The 19,823-nt window shown below is 49.1% G+C and overlaps 1 protein-coding gene across 7 annotated transcripts in view; it reads right to left on the reverse strand.

Moving 5' to 3' along the window:
* Positions 1–19,823, reverse strand: part of DAB2IP (DAB2 interacting protein) — a 124,118-nt gene that overhangs the window by 43,780 nt on the left and 60,515 nt on the right. Inside the window, exon 1 of one of the 7 annotated variants that reach the window (XM_057372953.1) lies at positions 1,470–1,882. The exons of 4 other annotated variants lie outside the window; for them this stretch is intronic. In XM_057372953.1, the coding sequence (XP_057228936.1) occupies positions 1,470–1,582 (113 nt within the window). In that variant the 5' untranslated portion in view covers positions 1,583–1,882. Of the gene's footprint in view, positions 1–63; positions 214–294; positions 362–1,469; positions 1,883–19,823 lie in introns of those variants that run through there. 2 more of the 7 variants (XM_057372954.1, XM_057372956.1) reach the window with 2 other exon arrangements.

The following is a 19,823-nucleotide window of genomic DNA, read 5'->3' on the forward strand; positions in this document are numbered from 1 at the left end:
CCTCGCCCTTCCGCCGCCGCCGCCCGGCAGCGCCCCGAGCGCCGCGCTCCCCGAGCCGCTCACCTCTCGCCTCATCCCGCCCGTGCCGCCCGCCGCCCTCATTCTGTTGTGATAAACCGGAGGAAAGCGCGGCTCTCCGGGAGCCCGTGTCGTGCGGCGGCTGCTCCGGGCACTGCTGTCCCCGCCGCGTTTCTCGGCTCGGCACCGGGAGGGGAGGGACGGCACCGCCCGCTCGTCCCTGCCCTCGGCCGCGCACCGCATTCCTTTCCCGTTTCGGAGAGCCGAGTCACTGACCTTTGCAGCAGCGCGATCCACAGCAGGGAGTAGCGCCTGCAGCAGCAGCCGGCGGCCCCTGCGTGAGCCATGGTCCGCACCCCGCACGGAGCGCGCCCGCATCGGCGCGGAGCTCACCGGGGGCTCCCGGCCGGGCTCCGGGGCGCGGGGCTCAGGCCCGGCCGGCCTCACGGAACGCGGGGCCCSAGGCGGCAGGTGAGCGGCGGAGGAGAGGAGACGGCAAGGCTGCGCGGCATGGTCCCACTGTCCCGACTGCCACCATCCTCACCCAGCCCACGCCGACACGTTCCCAGAGCCAGACTGCTGCTGTCATCCTGGCGTATTCAAATGCCTCCATTACTCATCAAGAACAAAGTACGACTATCTAGTAGATGAAAAACCACCACATAGCATTGTCCCCTGCCTCTTACTGATGGCTGCTTCCTCTTCCACTTTTCAAAAGGCTACTGTCCATGTCTGCAGCAAAGCATAAATCCTCCAGCTCGTGCGAGGCAGCTCCGGATCAGCGGAGATAGCCGGCACCCGGGCTGCAAACGCTGGTCAGCTTGGAGGGGCGAACACCGACAGAGGTAAACATCGGGGTTCCCTCAGAGCACCGGAGAAGGAAGCTGATCTTAGAGTGGAAGATAGGCAGGTCCTGCCCGAGACAGCAGGCACAAGTCTTGCCTCCCGCAGGGACACACACGCCGGATTCCCAGACGGACCATCCCTCCAGCCAGCGCCACTGTGCACGGCACTGTCAAATGTCAAAATTGAGTCAAAATTCGCAGGTTCTCTGCCCAGTTCCAACACTAACTCTCTGCACAGCCTCACCTACATGCCTCTCCTCCTCCGCCAGAGAGGCGGCCATGACCCTCTCACTGCCAAAGSATCCAGAAAACGTGAAGCAGCGTTATTGCTGGGCTTGGATAACAAGGAGCGCAGTCACCTAAGGCCAGTGGGTCCCCTCTTCCTTCCAGAGCAAACCGRTCCCCACCGCACTCTGGGGACAATGGCTCACCAGCCACGCTGGCAGCAAAATGCCCCAGTCTCTGCCTGTCCCACCTTCCCTCCCCAGTGGAGGACATGCAGATCCCCTTTCCCTTGAAGTCTGCAAACAGCACTCTGGATTTAGCACATTTTGCCTCGTTTTTTCCTCCCCCATTCCCCCCACCAGCGGTTTGAAGTTTTCTCACCCTTTTCTGGCAGATGCCATGCAGAGAGACAAGCTCGCTGTCCTTGATCTGCTTTTCAGGGCTTCTATAAAGTAGGGCACCAGCATCAACCCAGTGTCAGGTTTTTGATACATTGCTGGAGTAGCCAAAAATAATAACAGGCAGCTTCAGTCAACCTTTTCCTTCTCAAATCTGCAGCAGCAGCAGCAGCACAGGGGTCCTTTGTGTGGTGGAGCAAAAATACGGTGCACGCCAGGCTGCAATCCTGGTCAGCAATCCAGAGCCATTCCCAGAGCGGCTCCCGAGTCCTGCACGTGGGTCCTCAGCACGGAGYTCTTGCCTTGTGGGGTCCCCTTCCCCACAGCCATCCGTGTTTTGCTCTCCGTATTTCCTTCTGCACCTTATCTCCGCGGCTGCTGCGAAATGCTAAGGTCAAGTTACAGTTTTACTAACCCTTTTATCTTCCTGGCAAGGCACGAAAACACAGAACCTGAACTTTGGAACGAGCCTTCACACCTGCAGTGGGTGGAGAGCAGAGCAGACCCAAGGCAGTGGGAGGGGAGAATTCAGGTTCTCTCTRCAGCCCAGCACTGGAACGGTCTCTGTTTCACATTCACTTTATTAGGACGCTCTGGAAGRGGTCCAGAACCCACCAAGCACGTGCTGTGGCCTGTGTTCCTGCAGGAAGCTGCCTCCCTTGGGAGCTGTGTCCAGCTGACATGAGAACCCAGCATAGATCCACCACAGCTTCCTCATCACAGCAAAGCCCAGCGAGAGAGCTCTGTCTGCTGGGAACTGCCCAGTTGAACTCCCCCTGTCCCAAACCTGAAATTCCAGATGGTTGTTCTGTGCAGGACTGGGATGTGAGCCAGGCATCAGGGGATGAAGTAACGTTTGACCTTGGAGCCTGTGGGACTGTGGTGCCGCACATCGATTCTCCACACGCAAATGACAGCTGTGTTTTCCCAAAGTAACCTGGGGAGTGTCACTGTGCCCTGCCCCATCGATCACTGGGCTCGGGCTGGTGTCTAAAACACACAGACTTGTTGGGATACAGGTCTGGAATGCACAGGCCATTCCTTATCCTCTTCCTCTCCACAGCCTCTGGACTAAACACCCGGGTGGCTCATGGGATACAGAAAGAAACTAAAACTCTGCAGAGACCCGGACCTTGGGGACTGCTCTGTCCCCGTCCCCAGGGAGTGCCAGGCATGAAGGAGCCACATTCCACTGACTCAGTGTTCAAATACTGCTSCAGGGAGCATTTACTGCCACCAAGAAGATCCTGTATGTGGAAGTCTCAGCTCGTTTTGTCCAAGGCAGGGTTTATCCAGCCTCCTTCCAGCGAGCTCGTACCCCACTATTCATGTGCACAAGGTGCTGTTCCCCTGCAGACAGTTGTTCAGCAGGTGATCCAGAGGTGCATGGCACAGTCAGAGCTGTCAGTGCCCCTGCAGGGCTGGCACTGTCCCCAGGCACTGCAGTGACCTCCACCACACCCCTTCTCCACATTTACACCTCCCATTCCTGTCAGGATCCCAGCACCACCCACCCTGCTCAAGAAATGGCATTTGTGAAAGGAAAGCCACAGCCAGAGGGGCTGCTAAAGTGTTTCTTTCCATGGGTTATTACAGGAAGTTTTCCATTCCCAGTTATTACTGGTATTATTTATAGTTTTCTTTTCTTGGGTCACGTTTTCTCCTCTGGTCCCAGCCAGGCCTGGCTGACTCTGTTTCCTTGGCTGGGCAGAGGAGGATGGTGACAGCTTTGCCTTCAGCCCTCCAGGCAGCAACCTTTCCACACTCSTGCCATGTTTACCTTTTGCAGCTATTAAACCCAGATATCTCTCACTTTTTATTGACTGTGAAGCTTTATGACCCCACTGTCTATACTGGGAAACAAACAATTTCCTAATAACCTCGAGGAATTAGCAGTGGAAGGGACTGTGATTATCCAGATCTAGTCCAAATTTAGTTAAAATCAAATAGCCCTTGATGTCATAAAAGCACTTGTTTTATGAAGTTTGAACAATTCCAGCACAATCTGCATTACAATCCATGGCCTGACTGACTGTTCCTGTTCCTCACCTGCTGCACTGACCCCCAGAGCTGAGCTGTAGGGATGGGGCAGAGCTGACTYGAGCACCCCTGAAAAATGGGGCACTGTTTCAATAATATTTACACTGAAAGAGTATTTCCCTGTGTCTCCAGCCACCTTTCACAGCGCCCAGACACTCCATCTGACTGGCCAATTTCTCTTTCTGCTTATAATTAGCTTCACTTTTCTGCTCTCCTGGATAAGCATTAGGCTTTCCTCTAGGAATGTAATCCCAATCCACAGGAAACCTGTCTTTACTGAGATGCCACTCATCTTTTCTGCAGGTTTTATTTAAAACAGAACATTGTTATTAGCAGCAGATTTTTCTAAACCTTTTTGTGAGGTCCCATTCCTGCAAACATCCAATATCATTCCGTGCGATTAGTCTCGCTTCAGAGACACCACTTAACATTCAACCACAATTTGAGCCAAGGCATTTGCAGGAGTCAAGTTTTGAATTTCAAATCTAAACTACAGAGGGGTACCAGTGGTGAATGACTTTGAATCTGACAAACACAAATAGATGTTTTAGCATCTAAACGACATTTTCCTGTGATTTGTCCTTCTRTCTAACAATACTGGCCTGTATATAATGGCTTCAGCTTAATAGGGAAGAGCTGAATGATGTCCAACAAAATGATKTTCTTAAAAAGCAATATCCAAAGAATGCAAAATTTCTAATCAGAATAAAGTTGGGAAAATATTCTTTTGCCTTTGCTGAACTTCCCCTTAAAGAAAAAAGAAGAAGAAAAGCTCAAAGCATTTTAAAGTTTGTTTGTTTTTATAGCCATAGCTGGCACCAGGATATAAAGCTAATCTCTTCCAATTGCTATYTGCCTTTTAGACAGAGAGCTTTTATTGTCTTCTAGGGATGGATATAAAGCACATCCTTCTCATGGGAACCTTCTCTTCAGATGGAATGAGAGCTTCACACTGAGGAAGTTGGTGATTTTTCTCTGGCGTTTTCCGAGAATGACCCATTTGTTTCTCCTGGAGCAGTRTGAGGTGCAGCTCTGAATCAAACCCAGGTCAGCTCCAGGGACCCTGTTGGACCATCCTGGCTCTCACCATTCCAGACTCCATCACCAGGGATTAAACTTGGCAATACCAGGGTGCACTGCATCACTTCTCCAGCTCATTTTTCAAAGTGCAAGTATCATTACTGCATTCTCCATGCAATGCCAAGGGCTGCTMCTTCCAGAGCTGATGTAAAAATTGTTATTAAAACTTACAAACTGTGAAAAACTCTTAAAAAAAATGTCCAAATCCTGGCATTGCCCTAAATTAAATTACAGCCAGGAGCTGCCAGGGGTACCTGGATAAGCAGGGAGCCAAGCGTGCGTGCAGTCCTTATCCACAGCCCACACCTGCTGCTCCCTCCTGGAAGTTTCTCTAATGAACACAGTGTACAGCCCAGAGGATTTCAGATAAGGGAAAGGTCAGGGTGAAGACTCAGGAGTGAAGAACAGATTGAGAGGGGTTCATAAATGAAAACCCCATTTTAAAGCTAAAATTAATTTTTTCAATAAATTAGGGCAAGTGAGCTTTCCTCCTGYTCAGCTTTCCCTGGATATGGACCACTGGCGGGAGGAGGAGGCACGTGTGCTCAGGAATCAATGCTAATACCCTCAAAAATTAATCTCTGAAAATTGCTTCAATGGAATAGAAACGATTTCATATAAATCTCCGTATAGCAAGAGCTGGCAGAACATCACAGTGATACCTGGAGTAAGTGCAGAGTCAAAAAAACAGGCTTTGTCTTTTTTTACACAGGGTTGGTATGGTCACCCTGCCTTTGTGTGCCTCAGTTTCCCCGTGGCAGACAAGAGCTGGGGCATCAGGGAGTCTGTGAAAGCTGTGGGGATGTTTTAGGAGCCAGCTGGGATGTGGCTTCCCCAAGATGGAAACACGGGCCATTCCACTGGAAATGAGAGCCATGGCTTGGATTTCAGCAGGTAGACAGGGTGGCTCTCTCCARGGAAAGGAGGGACAGCGCTCAGGAGTGTGCTGGGCTCAGAATGTGTGTGTGAATGTGAATTTGTGCACTCTGGGCCTGCTGCTATCTGCAGGACAAARCCAGCCATGGTGGCAACAAGCTGCAGATCCAAATCAGCCTCAGAAGAACAGACTCAGCCTGGCTGAGTGATGTATTAATTAAAAAAAGACAATGAGCAGCGTGTCAGCTCTGCTGCTGAGAATTCACCCGGGGAGCTCCACCTGAGCCCTGCCCTGAGCTCCWGCTCAGCCCAAACCTCTGCACAAATCCTGGGACAGGGACCAAGCCCAGCTGCCAGCAAAAGGAAAAGGAGCTGCAGAGCCATTCCTGTAAATGCAGGACAGGCCAGACCCAGTAAATCATCCTGACCAGAAACACTTTTTACCAGMTTCTAGAGGGCATGTGGAGACTCCTGAATGATTTCCCACATGGATATCTCCACCCTCATCTTCTRAACAAGGGAGGCAGAGGGCAGCTCRASCTAAAGCCTCACCCTGTGGAAGGGAAGGGACGCAGGAGCAGGGCCAGGTGTGAGCCCCAGCTCAGGAGCTGTACAGCAGAAGCAATTTCCTTTTGTAACCGAGCTATTTTAAATCAATCTAGTTAGACAGATGCAAAGCACTGACACAGATGCACTGAAACTGGTTTGATCCTTGCCTGAACAGGATTAACTTGCCTCAGTTATTAACCAAATTAAACCCAGCTCATCATCATTGCAAAAATGACTGTATTTTACACTCACTGTTGTGCAGAATTTTTGTAGGCAGAACCTGAAAGGATCTTCCTTTGTGACAGGTGTTCAGGGTCACCACAGAGCTCCCCACAACCCAGCCTGGCCTCAGTTAACTCCCTGAGGTAGACCTGTGCCTGTCTCACCTGCAATTTTACTCCTTTCTTAATGTCTAAACCTACATTTTAGGCCATTAGCCTGTTCAGATCACAGGAAGAGTTAAAACTGCTCAGATACCCAAAGAGCCTGAGTTGATGTAAAGTGGATTGAGTTAAAATAAACAGAGTTGCACAGACACCTTTTTTATCTGCAGATCCAGACGGGGTTCACTCCTCACCCACAGTCCTGGCTCTGCCTTTTCCACTCACCACCACTGGCTTTGCTTTGCAGTTCCCAACTCTGCAGGGTYAAATCTGCAGAGCAGACCCCAAAAATTCTCGTTTTACTTTCTTCTGAGAAAATGCAAAATGTTTGGATCTGGTTCAGATTTTGTTCTTWTATTTAATTTCTCCAAACACCAACTTCCACAAATAATTTTCCTTCCTCTGAAAGAATATAAAACAGTCATCCAAGTAGGAAAAGCTGACAATCCCCTCTGCCCCGCTGCCCATCCGCTGAACTGCTGCTATGCCACTGCATTAAACCACTTTTTCTTACCCTGACAGATGCTAAGCTTAGGTCAAATCCCTGGGAATACGCGGGGCCAGCGTATGTTCTCATAAACAAAACTGCAATCTGCTCTCGAGCTGCTGAGGCTGCCCTGGATTTACACCGTGGCTGGAAGTGATGCACAGCACCGTGGTGGGGCCAGACCAGAGCTCCAGGGACCGTGGGCAGTGCTGGAGCCAGAGAGACAGAGAGGGGAGTATGGGGTGATGGATGGATGGGCAGAGAGGGGAGTAKGGGGGATGGATGGGTGGGCAGAGAGGGGATGGATGGGTGGGCAGAGAGGGGAGTATGGGGTGATGGATGGATGGGCAGAGAGGGGAGTATGGGGGATGGATGGGTGGGCAGAGAGGGGATGGATGGGTGGGCAGAGAGGGGAGTATGGGGTGATGGATGGATGGGCAGAGAGGGGAGTATGGGGGATGGATGGGTGGGCAGAGAGGGGATGGATGGGTGGGCAGAGAGGGGAGTATGGGGTGATGGATGGATGGGCAGAGAGGGGAGTATGGGGGATGGATGGGTGGGCAGAGAGGAGAGTAGGGGGTTATGGATGGGTGGGCATTAGGCAGGCAGAGAGGATCAGGGGGTGCTGGCTGGGTGGGCAGTGTTAGTCCAGTCCCTTGGCAAAAATCAGTTTTAGTTCAGGGAGCTGCAAGGACTGAATGTTAAATCCAAGAAGGCAAGAAAGATGTGCAATTCCTGAATCCAGTCCTGGCCTGCCTTTAACATGTGGCTTCCTCTATTCCATCCCTTAAACACTTTATTACCTCACACACTTTAAGAAACTAAACAACTTTTTAATTCTTTTGCCTACAGAAGTGTGAAAGCAACTTCTCCCTAAATGCAGTGAGATCCCAAGTGGAGCCAGGAAGCCACTTGAGTTGTGCACCATAAACACTTCCACAATGTGAATTAATAAGTCTCTCTGAGGATTGGGAAGTGTGCCACATGCAGCATTTCTGAGTCCACAGCCCTTTTATCTAAGTTGTTTTTTTCCTTTATCCTTGTCTCCCTCCATGACAGTTTGGAGATTTTTGGCATCCAAACTGCAGCCTGGCTTGTCAAGCTAAGCATCAACCGAGCCTTTATATGTACGTGAGAAATGAGAATAGAGACAAAAATAGTTATTAACTCTGCTTTTAGAATACTGAACAAGCAGMATGGCTGTGTGCCAGCAAAGGCAGGGGCTTGGAGCAGTTCTGATCCCATCTGTGTARCAGTGTCCAGGACTGTCGGCTCCAGCGGAGCCGCTCCTGGGGTCGGACAGGAGATTTTCTGCCTCTGCACGGCTCTGTCACGCAGTGATGCTGTGTTTGGGCTGTGAGCACATCAGCAGGTAGCGAGGGGAAGGATTGAAGTGGAAGGCTTGGTGTTGCTGCCCTGTGTGTGCCCCGGGAGGAGAGGAGAGGAGGCTGCTCCTGGAGCACTGGGTGGGTTTGGCTCCGGCTGGGAGCGCTGGGATGGCTCCGCGGGACAAATCCAAACATGTGGGGACAATGGGGACAGTCACCTCCTAATCCACCTGGTGACACTGGCCCTCATCCAAGGGAGCCAAACCCATCCCTTGGCTCTCAGAGGGCTGAAAGGCTCTGCAGGGTCTCTGCTTCCAGCATAGGGATGTTCCTTCCCTCAAAAKGGAAATGTCCCTTCCACATCTCACAAACTGTTTCTCGGAGACCATCCCAGCTTGCTGCAAACACTAAAACAAGTTTGGAAACACTGGGAACACTGGACTCCATTAAAAAGAGGCAATCCAAGCCAAGGCAGAGAGAACAGGAATGTGACCCAGTGGGACAGCCTTGGCTTGCAAATGGCTCGTGGACAAAGCTCGCTCTTTCTCCCTTGCTTTTCACGATTGCCAAGCAGCGCCTCGCTCCCTTTATTCTGGCAAGTGTCTTAGGTAAAATGTACAAGAATTTCGCTCCATGGAGGGAATTTCAGAGGAGAAAATAGAAAATGTGCTGGGTGACCAGCTGGAGCTCAGCAAGGTGTTGGAGCAAAGTCCTGCAAGATTATTATGGGTGGCAGAACACCCAGCCCAGGACTGCAGGCTGCTGTCATGCCCGTGCCATGCTTTGAAGGGATTTTAATTATAAATAGGAATAATAGGCATAGACCCAGATCCTCACCACTGCCTGCTGTTTTCCCCACACTATGACATAAAGCCACTAAAACCAGAGATGTTCAGCTTCCCCATTACAAGACTGCTAAAAASTCCAGCTCCTTTAGTAATTACTACAAAATACTTTCAAGCAGTTTTTAAAGGCATTAGTGAGATAAAATGAAGAAAAGAAATACTGCTGTTAAAGGTATGTAAACCATTCGCCTTATCATCCAGCCACTTTATTTTAATGAGGTTTGTTTTACTYCTGGTATTTGCTTTGTCACATGGTGCAAGTCTCTGAGTATTTGTGGGTGAGATCGATGACTTTGGAGCAGGTGGGGCTGGCACTGCTGTGGGCTGGTGATGCCAGGCAGGCTGGGCATGCTGCAAACACAATTGTCACTTGTGCCCTGTGTCACTGTGGGCAAGAAAAGCCTCTGCTCCCATCCCAGAGCTCCAAGGGCTGCAGATCAGAGAGTTTGGAGAGAGCCACATGCCGATCTTGTGAGTGGGAACTCAGCTACAGGAGCTTTATTTATGGTGATATTAAATATGCAACAATCATTCCCCAGCATCAGAGTAATAAACATCACTGCTCCATCTGATCTGGAAYCAGCAAGCATGCTTCTCACATTCAYAGGGAGAGACAAAATGCTAAATTATTTATGCTTTGACTATGAACAAATATAGAGAAATAAGTGAGTTTGGTACAATGCAGCAGAGCAGATTCGGGGCAGATTATTGTACATCCTTCCATCAAAACAGACTCTCTCATTACTCCAAACAATTGTTTCTCCTCCAAAAAAGGTGGGTTAAGGATGTCTAATTAGGGATAAGCAGAATAGTTTTGGGTGTTTCAGATCTGACTACCCAGGTACCCATCGCCCCTCTCAATCCTGGAATGTTTATTGGGACACAGCACCAGCCACAGCAATTCCATGGGAAAGCAAAGCTGACAGATTCTCAGGACATGGGACCATCCAGTTCATTGGTAGCAGCACACAGATTCCCAGCTATGTTCTAAAAAACTTCTAAACCACAACAATTCGATGTGATCACCAAATACCAGAGCAGCAAACACGAAATGGGGCCATTCTGCCTCACATTTGCATTTCTCACCATGAACCATCCCRTGACAGACTGTTCAAAGCCAGTCCCTGTCCTTCTCCACAGCGATTTCTGCTCCACCCTGTTCCACACTGAGTGCCACAGCCCAGCAATGTCAGTCACAAGTCCCAGAGTTGTCACCAGGCCACAAACRTCCATCTGCTGCAAGTCACCTCGATGCCACCCAGCATCTTAAATCTGGGGTTTTCACTGACCATGCACAGGTCTCTGTTTTATCCAACACAAGGTAGAAAACACCAGCATGTTAATGAGCCCATTTATGATCATTAGACCTATTAACCAAGGAGGGCTGTGAGGTTTTGGGGCTCTTGTGAAATCTGGGGAGCTCAGAACCCACCAAGGTCTCTCCTTCATTCCCTCTGTGGGAAGCAGACAGCTCTCTGACTGTGGGATGTATGGCTGTGCTGAGCCTCAGCTTTGCCCCTGATTGATATTTTCAATGTCCCAGGAAGCTCTGTCACTAAATGAATGAAAGGAGGATACTCCAGAGCTGCACACTTTCCTGCTTTCCATACAAATGCAGGATCACTGTTACACCTTCCACTGCCCTGAGACCTGCGGCCAGAATTAGCTGATGTTTGCCATGCCCTGCTGACATTTCAAACTTGGCAGGAATAAAAATCCACAGAGAAAGTGGTGGAACTGCAGGAGGAATGAKGAGAATTCTGGGACAGGAATGCCCTCAGAGCCTGATTTTCAGCAGACACAGCAAGCCCTCTGCTACCCACATGTGTGTGCATGTGATAGGGAAGGGGATGAGATGGGAAAGAAGGGATGAGAGCTGTCCTTCAATTTCTCAACAGTTTCTTAACTTAAATCCTTCATTCTGAGCATAAGTACTAAATCAGGCTCAAGGAAGGAAAAACTTAATTAATCAGAGGTAGCCAAGTTCAAAGTGCGCCTGGGGTCGGCTTTATTACTCTCCTTCACTTTGGAGGTACAGGGTTTATGGATAATCCCTGTCTGCTGCAGAATGACAACTATGTGGTGCCGAGTATTATTTCCTGGCAGTAACTAAATTTGAAGGTCTCCTTTCCTTCCACTCATCTTTTTAAAGTTTAATATTGTCACTGAAATATAACCGAGGGCCATATATATCACAAGGTTTAAAAAACGGTGTCCAGCCTGTGACACCTGGTACCAGATCTACTCATACCTTGCAGAGTCCCCTCAGCAAGGCTTTGATCCCAGTGAAACTGGGAATTACTGGAGATGAGCAGGGGCTGTGTGGTGCCCCGAGGTGCCGGGCCAAGGAGGCCCAAAATCTACTCACTGAGTATCTGCACATCCAGGGAACTGCATGGCCATAAAAGCCACTTGATTATCTCCATAACAAACACTTGATTTTCTGCGTGGGTAGAATCACTCAGGAATTCCACCAATACCAACAGCCATCCATCACCTGATTAAACACCAGCAGTGATAACACCATCAAAAGCAGAATCAGGAGTTTGTGGAGCACCCCTTGGCAGAACCAGCATTCCCAGCAGCCCACATGTGAATGATCTTCATCCCATGCATGAGCAGCCTCGTGTCCCCTGCCCCAGTGCCCATTCCTGGGATGGACTGGGAGCACAGGGGCTCTGTGCCACTCCCCCCATTTGGGGAAGGAGCATCTCCCACAACACACCCAGAGAATTGGGTTTTTCCTTGTTCCCTCTGAGGGGTTCTCTGCAGAGCTGGGTGTGTTTGGCACAGRTGCCCAGCCCAGCTGCTCCCAGTTCCTGCTGTGCCCATTCCCTCTGGGGCTCCTTCCATGCCACTGTCCCACATTTGGGATCACTGGACAGAGAGAGCCCTGTTCCCAACAGCCCCATATGGGCAGTGCCATGGAAGGAGCTGATCCCTCCCTGCAGCACCCTGGGGTGGGATCTGTGCCAGAAACAACAACTTYCAGGGAATCATCTGCTGGGCCTGGGATGGGGAGTTCTACCCCATGCCTAAACAGTAAAGCCAACATTTAGTTCCTTCATCTCCACACGAAGTATCTCATTTCAATTTAATTTCACAGTTGTAATGGATTTTTCAAAAATATTCAAGAACATATTTACTTTCCAACATCTTATTTCCTTTCACATTTGAAAAAACTTTCTATCTAATCCCTCAAGTCATCTTACAGTCTGAATAATTTCAGGTTTTTAATCAATAGCTGTCAGACTTGTCAAATTACTTTAGGGACCACAAAGCAATTTTTAAACATTCATAAACCCTCGTAGAACAGTTAAGTGCACTGAATTTTAAAAGAAAGAGGAACTGAATAACACTGATCAAATAGGATTATATTCTGGCAAATTATAAATTAGTTTTTTTATGAATCTTCTCACAGCTACTTATCGAGTGTCAGGCTTCTGTTGCTGCAGCAAGAATTGACTGTTCACCTCTAGAGAAAGAAGCCTTTTCTCTCCTACTTCCTAAGCAGGAGCAGGGTGCAATGCCCTTTTTGTTGTCCTTTTTAAAAGTAACATCATTACCCAGCCAGCCACCCCGGGGTTCTCTCCATCATCCTGGGGATGGCYGAGCTGCTGCTCTGAAGCYCTACAAATGCATCTTGGCTCCTGGCATCCTTCCCAACACAGTCTTTGCTTCCCAGAGTGCTTCTGGCATGTGCATCTGTCTGACATGTCAGTCTAGAAACGAGGGTCGCCAAAAGTTCTCAATTTATTGGACATCTGCACCAAAGCACAGCTTGAACCCTTTATGGGGCTGATTTTCCACGTTGCATTAAGTCAAACTCGGAGGTGACTGTKGGAGTCTGTGCTGCTGTTGCTTGTTCTGTGCTAGTTCTGAGACATCAGGAACATCTGAAGAAGTCAAACATGTTTCTCCAGAAATGACTTTACACACCACAGTCYCACGTCACCATTGCAGCGTCTTGCTTAAATTTGAGGGATGTGGCCTCAATAGGAAGGAAAAAAAGGAGCTTCAATAGCTGCACTGAGAGTGCTGGAAGTCTTCCAGGGAAAAGTACAGCTCAGATCAAACAGGAGCTGAAGGATGATGAGAAGAAAGGAACGTTTGGCTGGCCACGTCTGGCTGGCCACATGCAAACGAACAAACCCGAAACCTCTGTCCTCCTCTTTCCAGCTGAAGTGATTCCTCATTGCTGCAGAATGTCCCCAACACTGCTGCAGAACGTCCCCAGACACTGCTGCCCGTGGGAGCTGTGTCCCTTGGGGCACTGTCCCTGTTTYGAGGGAAGAGCTGGAGAGAGCCTGGGAGCGCTGTTGGTGGCTCTGGATCCACCAGGGACGTTCCCATCCCTCGGCTCCAAACCAGGATGGGGCAGGACAGTGCTCTCCTGAGAAAGAGCTGCCAGCAGGAGGGATCTGTGCYCAGCTGGGGCTGTGGGAACAGGACACATCCTGTCTGCTCCAGGCAGGACACCGAGGTGCTGGGGACACTCTCTGCTGCTGCTGCTTCAGATCAGGACAGGGACAGCCAAGCACCAAGGCCAGGCCTGCCCAGCCCGCTCTGGAATGTTTTTCCTGACCCTGGGCCTTGTTTYGGTCATGTCTCTGATTTCCTCACACACGGATTTGTGGCTGTCAGCACTGCCAGCCCTGCTCCCAGCCTGTGCTGCCCAGTGAGCACTGAACACCCTCCGCTTCCTGATCTGACAGAGATGTGCAATTCAGTCTGTAAAGGCCCTAAATACAGAACAATGGCTGCTTTTAACCTCTACACTGGTTTCTGATTTCCAGAAAGACTCTTTCTGTTGCCATCTCCATCAGCTCAGCACTGACAGCGACAGCAGAGCCCCATCCCTCCGTGCTCTGCCTGCCCGGAGCTGCATATCAGCAAACACACATTTTTGATATCCAGCTGACCTGGTTTTGACAATGGTTCCATGTCTAAAGCATTGCTCTGAACCTGTCCCAGCTTTGGGAGCCCAGSTGGCCAACATCTGCCCCATGTTCCTCAGCCTTCAGCTGGGGCTGCCCATCTTTAACACCAAACTSGAGGAGCTGCAAAAGGCAGATACAGGAACGGCTCCAGAGCTCCATTCAGCCACAAATGGGGGATGTCTGGCTGATTCACAGTTGCTCATTTTTGTAGCTCAAGTTGAAGATGCAAAAATTTTTTCTCAATGAGAACATCTCGGCGAGTTGTGAGGTTTTTGAGGCTTGCTTTGCTTTTCTTAGCGAGGTGCTTAGCGGGTTTGTCAAGCTCGACATCGCAGACATCAAAAATGTGATATTCTCATTCAGTTTTCTCTATATTTAGTTTCTTTCCTTGTATTTAGCTTGTTTCTCTGTATTTAGCTTGTTTCCCTGTGTTTATCTTGGTGCTGTTTGCCCACGGAAGTACAAACCCAAACATATTTCACTGTTAGCACTGTGCTAACACACACAGCAGCTCATGCAAAAACACACGTGCAGTTACATGTACTGCATGTTCCAGGCCAGAACAAAGGCATCTCAACATCTAAAAAATCAGTAAAGAATAATAATTCAAAATAAACAGGAGCAAGACACTGAGCAGATGAGTTCAGCATAAATGATGGAGCAAACCTTTTCTTTCAACTGAACTGATTAATCCCCCTGAATTACACTTGATAAGGATTCAAGTACTTCAATATTATTATTATTATTACTTTGCATTAGTAATAGTAGTAATAATAATACTAATATTGAAGTACTTTTTGTTGTGAGATACCCTGATCAGGGAWTTGTTAAAGAAAATTTAATTACAGGGCTGTTTCATTGAATGTAAAAATAAAGCTGAAGACAAGAGGCTGTGATCTGTGGGGGAAAAAGTAACAGAAAAAGAGCACTTAGAGGGTCTAAAAGGAGATAAACACCCTGAAAGCACTGAAGAACAAATTCTCATATTCAGAGAGAGAAAYCTGCCTGGGACTCCCCAGGACAAAAAACTGAGAGGAGTCAACTGAACAAAATAGAACCAAACAACAGGGGGAGAAAGCTCCAGAAATGGAGTAAGAAAATTAAACGATTATTTCAAACATGAATTTTAAGCTGGCTACAGTGTCCTCAATGTGTTTCACAAGCAGCTGGGTGCATTTCCTTTCCCAGAGGGCAATCCAGAGGCAGCAGGGAGGAGAGGCAGGAGCTGTCCTTGTCACCACCATGGTGTCCCAGTTCCCCCACAGCTTTGCCCTCCTTCACCCTCACCACAGCTCCTGGACAGTGCTTGTTTTCCAGCAGTCTGTCCTTCTCTGTGTTTGTGGAAGCATTTCACAAACTCCATCAGTRCCTCAGGGAGCTGTGCTGTGCTCTGAGTGCACTGAGAACTGGGAATGACTCTGGAACTGGCTGGAATGGTTCAGATCCTACATGTGGAGGGGTGGGAGCTGATCCAAGGTGGGTGGGAAGAGAAAAATGATCAAACAGAAAAGCTTGGATCTCTCTGAATACATCGGGTTTCTCTTAAGCCAGGCCGTATCTTCTCTTTCCAGAACATCTCCCTCACACCTGCCAATGCATTTTTGAACTTTTAAAATAGTTGGTGCTGCTTCCACAATGTGTCTGCAATACTTCCAGAAGTGATAGTTTCCCTAATAAGAAAAATGAAATCCCTCCTGAAGGCGTGCTATCATTAATAACCCTTTAGTGTCCTGCTGGCTCCTGTTATCCCCAAAATCCCAAGAGCCCTTCAATGTGTACAGAGCCCAGCTGTGGGACTGGGATTAAATGGATTTGTCACCCAGCTGGGCTGCTGTGAGCACTGGTGTTAATGGACACAAGCACCCCCTGTTTCCAGATCCCTGAGTGCTTTTCACAGCTGAGTAACTGCAGTCACCAGCCAGGCCACAGCTGTGGCAGGAGGGATGATGGAGAAAATGCCTCGCGCCTCCGAAAAGTTTTTGTTTTACGTCGTCTGTAGAAGGACGTTCTGAACACAGATCAGACTCCAATGCAGAAATTCAGCTCTGTTTTTAAACCCCACTGAAATACTCAATGCTGCAGGAAGATTTCCAGGCTGAAAAGTGGAGGAAATGCCACAYAAAGTGGGATTCCAGCGTGGCATGTGAGTGGTTCTGGGACAGGGACAGGAACCCCAACACCCTGTGAGTTACCCTGTTTTACACCTCATTCCTCTCACTGAAACCATCAACCTGCTGCAGGAACACAGCTCCAGAAATACTGTGAGCTCTGCCCTTAATACACAGGTTTATAATTAACACCAACTTTAGTGTCTGTGTGAGCAAAGAGATCTCTGGGGTCCCTGATCAGGGAATAATCCTGTTTAAGGCCCGGATTGATGATGTGGTACAATTATGCAGAAAAGGCTCAGGGGCTCTGAGTTTGGCTCCAAAGCACTTTTAGGGGATCTTCCCACAGCACAAGGACACTCACAAGGCTCCTGATGATCCATGAGGCTGCCAGGGCAGGGTAGGCACTGGAGCATCATTTCCAGCCAGCTCCTGACTAAGCAGGAGGAAGAAGCAGAGATGGAAAATACCCTGAGGTTATAAGATGGTATTWAAAAAAAAAAAAARCCTTCCATTGAGAAACTATTCCTGGGATTTGATTTGTTACCATTCCCACTGGCATTTCTGGGAAATTTTCTTTTTATAAATAAAATACATTTCAAAGTAAAATGCCTTGCTTCTAGGTTTCCTGGTGCAAACCAGTGAAGAGCACTGCATAATATCTTTGTAGAAAATAAAGCTCAATTATCTAATAGTTAAAAAATAGGCCTTGGATCTGTGCTGCAATTGTATCAACGGGATGGGTGCCCCGAGCAACAGGAACCGTGCAAATATAGAAAGTGAACAAAGCCACAGAGATTCACCAAAATTCAGACAAAAACTGCTGCAGTCACCAAGTCACCCAGTTCTGCCATTTCTGAAATGGATTCGGTCTGTAGCTGCTGCCTTGTAGAGAGCCTGGAATCAGAGAATTGTGGAATGTTTGGGTTGGGAGGGATCTTAAAGCCCATCCAGTGTCACCCTGTCATGGGCAGGGACACCTCCCACTGTCCCAGGGTGCTCCAGGCCCCCACTCTGGGCACTGCCAGGGATCCAGGGGCATCCACAGCTTTGGGCACCCTCCCCACCCTCCCAGGGATAAACTCCTTCTGTATTCCTGTCTTTCACTCGGAGCCAATTACTCCTCACCCTGTGACTACACTTCCTGATAAAGAGTCCCTCTCTGATGTTAGGAGGATTCTACAAGAGCAATTAGAAAYGATTATCTATGTGTGTGAGATGTTACTGTTCCAAGAACCTTTTCCTGTGAGCTGCTGGGAGGTTTGGCTGCTCTGTGGCCTTTGGCAAAATTCTCCTCTGTCCTTCCACTCCTGCTCCCAGCCCGGTGKCCCAGAACAAGCTCCAGCTAACACGGTATCCTGCCTCCAGCAGGAAGGCAATCTTGTTAACAGAGGGAAAATACAGCTCCTGACCCTTGAAGGCAAGCAGAGCCCTGAAACTTTTGATTTATTCTTCTTACTGATGTCGGTTGCTTAGTTACAAACATTCTCAATGCTCATAAAAGCCTCTCTCCATTAGTCCTCACCGCAAGGTTTTAAGTCCAGCCAGAGTTTATTTTTCTTGAAACCTAGGTGATGAAATTTCATGTTGCTGTTCCATCTGAGATGGAGAATGCCCTGCTCCCATCCAGAGCCCAACAGCTGAGCAGCAGCAGAGGAGATGTCACCCTCCAGCACCGAAGATGGGCAACAGAGCCCAGCTCTGATGTAAGAGCACTCTTAAAAAAGGAAACAGAGAGGGGAAAAGAAGCAAGAGCCAAGCCTGCTGAACCAAAGTGAGCCTGCAGCTCGAGCAGATCTGCTGGCAGCTCGTCCCGTGGAGCTTGTCCGAGGCACAGCCTCCAAATGTGACGGGGCTGCTCGGCATCTGCTCGCGGGCGACGTGCGGAGCCGGCGGCTCCCGGGGTCAGCCATCCGTGGGCAAATCGGGCTGGATGGCATCAGCTGGTACAAGTCTGGCATGACAAGGGCAAAACATCCCCAGCACAYGACAGAGCTGCTCTGCCTGCCCCTGCCTCTCCCTGCTCCCTGCCTGCRGAGTGTATGGGGCAGCCACCACAGCTCTCCCTTTGGGTGAGGGACAGGAAAAGGCCACCAACAGGTGACATGAGTCACTGGGAATGATGGGCTGCTCTCAGGCAGGGAGAAGTAAAATTACTGTGAAAACAGAAAGAAAATGACTGTGAAAACAATCACCTCACCGAGCTGCCCGGCACAGAACAGAGGAAGCGGGTCTGGGTAGGAACYTGGGGACAATGGTGGCACCAGCTGTGGGGACAGGGCAGGCTACAGCACTCAAAAGTGGGCTTTTTCCTGCCTGCTGAAATTAGAGAACAATGAGCAAAACCTCTGTGCTCGGAAAGGGAAGCAGCTTAGCAGGAACACAGCTCTGACACCCCAGTGCTTCCAGTAGGCCAGCAGCACCCAGCTCCTCCCTGCCCAAACTGGAATTCTKTAATCCCAGCATTGCTGGAGAGGAAGGAACAGACAAACACACAGAACTGAGTGCTGTCACATTCTGATGACTAAAAGCCAGACACTTGAACATTGAAAAGCACCTTYTGGGCTCACAGTGCCTCGTGTTTGGTGAGCAGGTAACAGAGGAATGCACTGGGAGTCAAGGGGCTCTTTATCAAACTAATTTTTTAACGAACAACCTTGCAACGATGCCAAGAGAGAGCAGAAAGCTCCCAGTCAGCACTGCACCGCAATCAGCGATTAATTTGTTGCCCGATGCTTTGCTTGCTGCCCATGACAGAGCTCATAAATCCTCATTTTTATTGATGTCCTGGCCAAGGGGCCACGYTGGAAAAGGCTGGCTTGTGCTGCAGGTGTCCTGGGCAATCACCTTGCAGGATATGACAAACTGCTTAGAGCCTTTGGTAAAGCCTTTTAATCATTTTTATCAGTCTAATTCATGTTTTTATTGTCTTTGCTGTAAATTTATGGCAGCAACTCAATTTGCATSCTGCTCTTTCTGGGAAATGGAGTGTGAGACCGTGCCATGGCAGCAGGGCAGAGGCCTGAGAGGTTCTGTCACCTCTGAGCCCCAGCAAAGCACTGAGCATCTCCAGTGCCACCAGCAAGGTCCCAGTCAGGCCCATTAAAATTGGAGCTGTTTTCCTCTCCCCTTCCTGGGTGCTGGTTTTACCACAGTGGAGGGGATGACATGGAGAAAAACTGTGCCTGATTAAAACAAGACAGGAATTTCCTATATGGTGAAAAGTGGAAGAAGGAACCGGTGCTGGGGGAAGGGAGACTCTCCTGTAACAAGTTTTTAGCCATCAATATCTGCTGGACAAGTCTTTAAGAGTCTTAACAAGCCTTAAAAACTGGGTCTCCAGCACCTAAAATTGTGACTGAACAGATCAGTGCCTTTGCATGCTGGCATCCCAGGTGACACAACTCCAAGTTCTTTGAATATCTCCTCTCAACAAGTGACAATTGTATCTTATTAAATCTGTCATCAAATTGCAGGTCTCTGAAAYGGTGCAAGTCAAAGAGAAGCAAAGCAGGGGGGTGTTTCTGTGCAATACCCAGCGGAGCTGAGGGAGCCTTTTACATAAGAAAGGTGTTATTTCTGCCACTTTGAGCAGAAGGAAACTCAGGGAATTACTGAGTGCTTTCCCATCCCACTCACTTTCTTCCCAGCTCCCCCTGTGCACTATCTGGGGCTGGGACAGAGCTGCACACACAGGGGTC

This window comes from Malurus melanocephalus, unplaced genomic scaffold (assembly GCF_030028575.1).
Source record: "Malurus melanocephalus ecotype Western Australia unplaced genomic scaffold, MMel_1.1 scaffold_181, whole genome shotgun sequence".
Lineage (NCBI taxonomy): Eukaryota > Metazoa > Chordata > Aves > Passeriformes > Maluridae > Malurus > Malurus melanocephalus.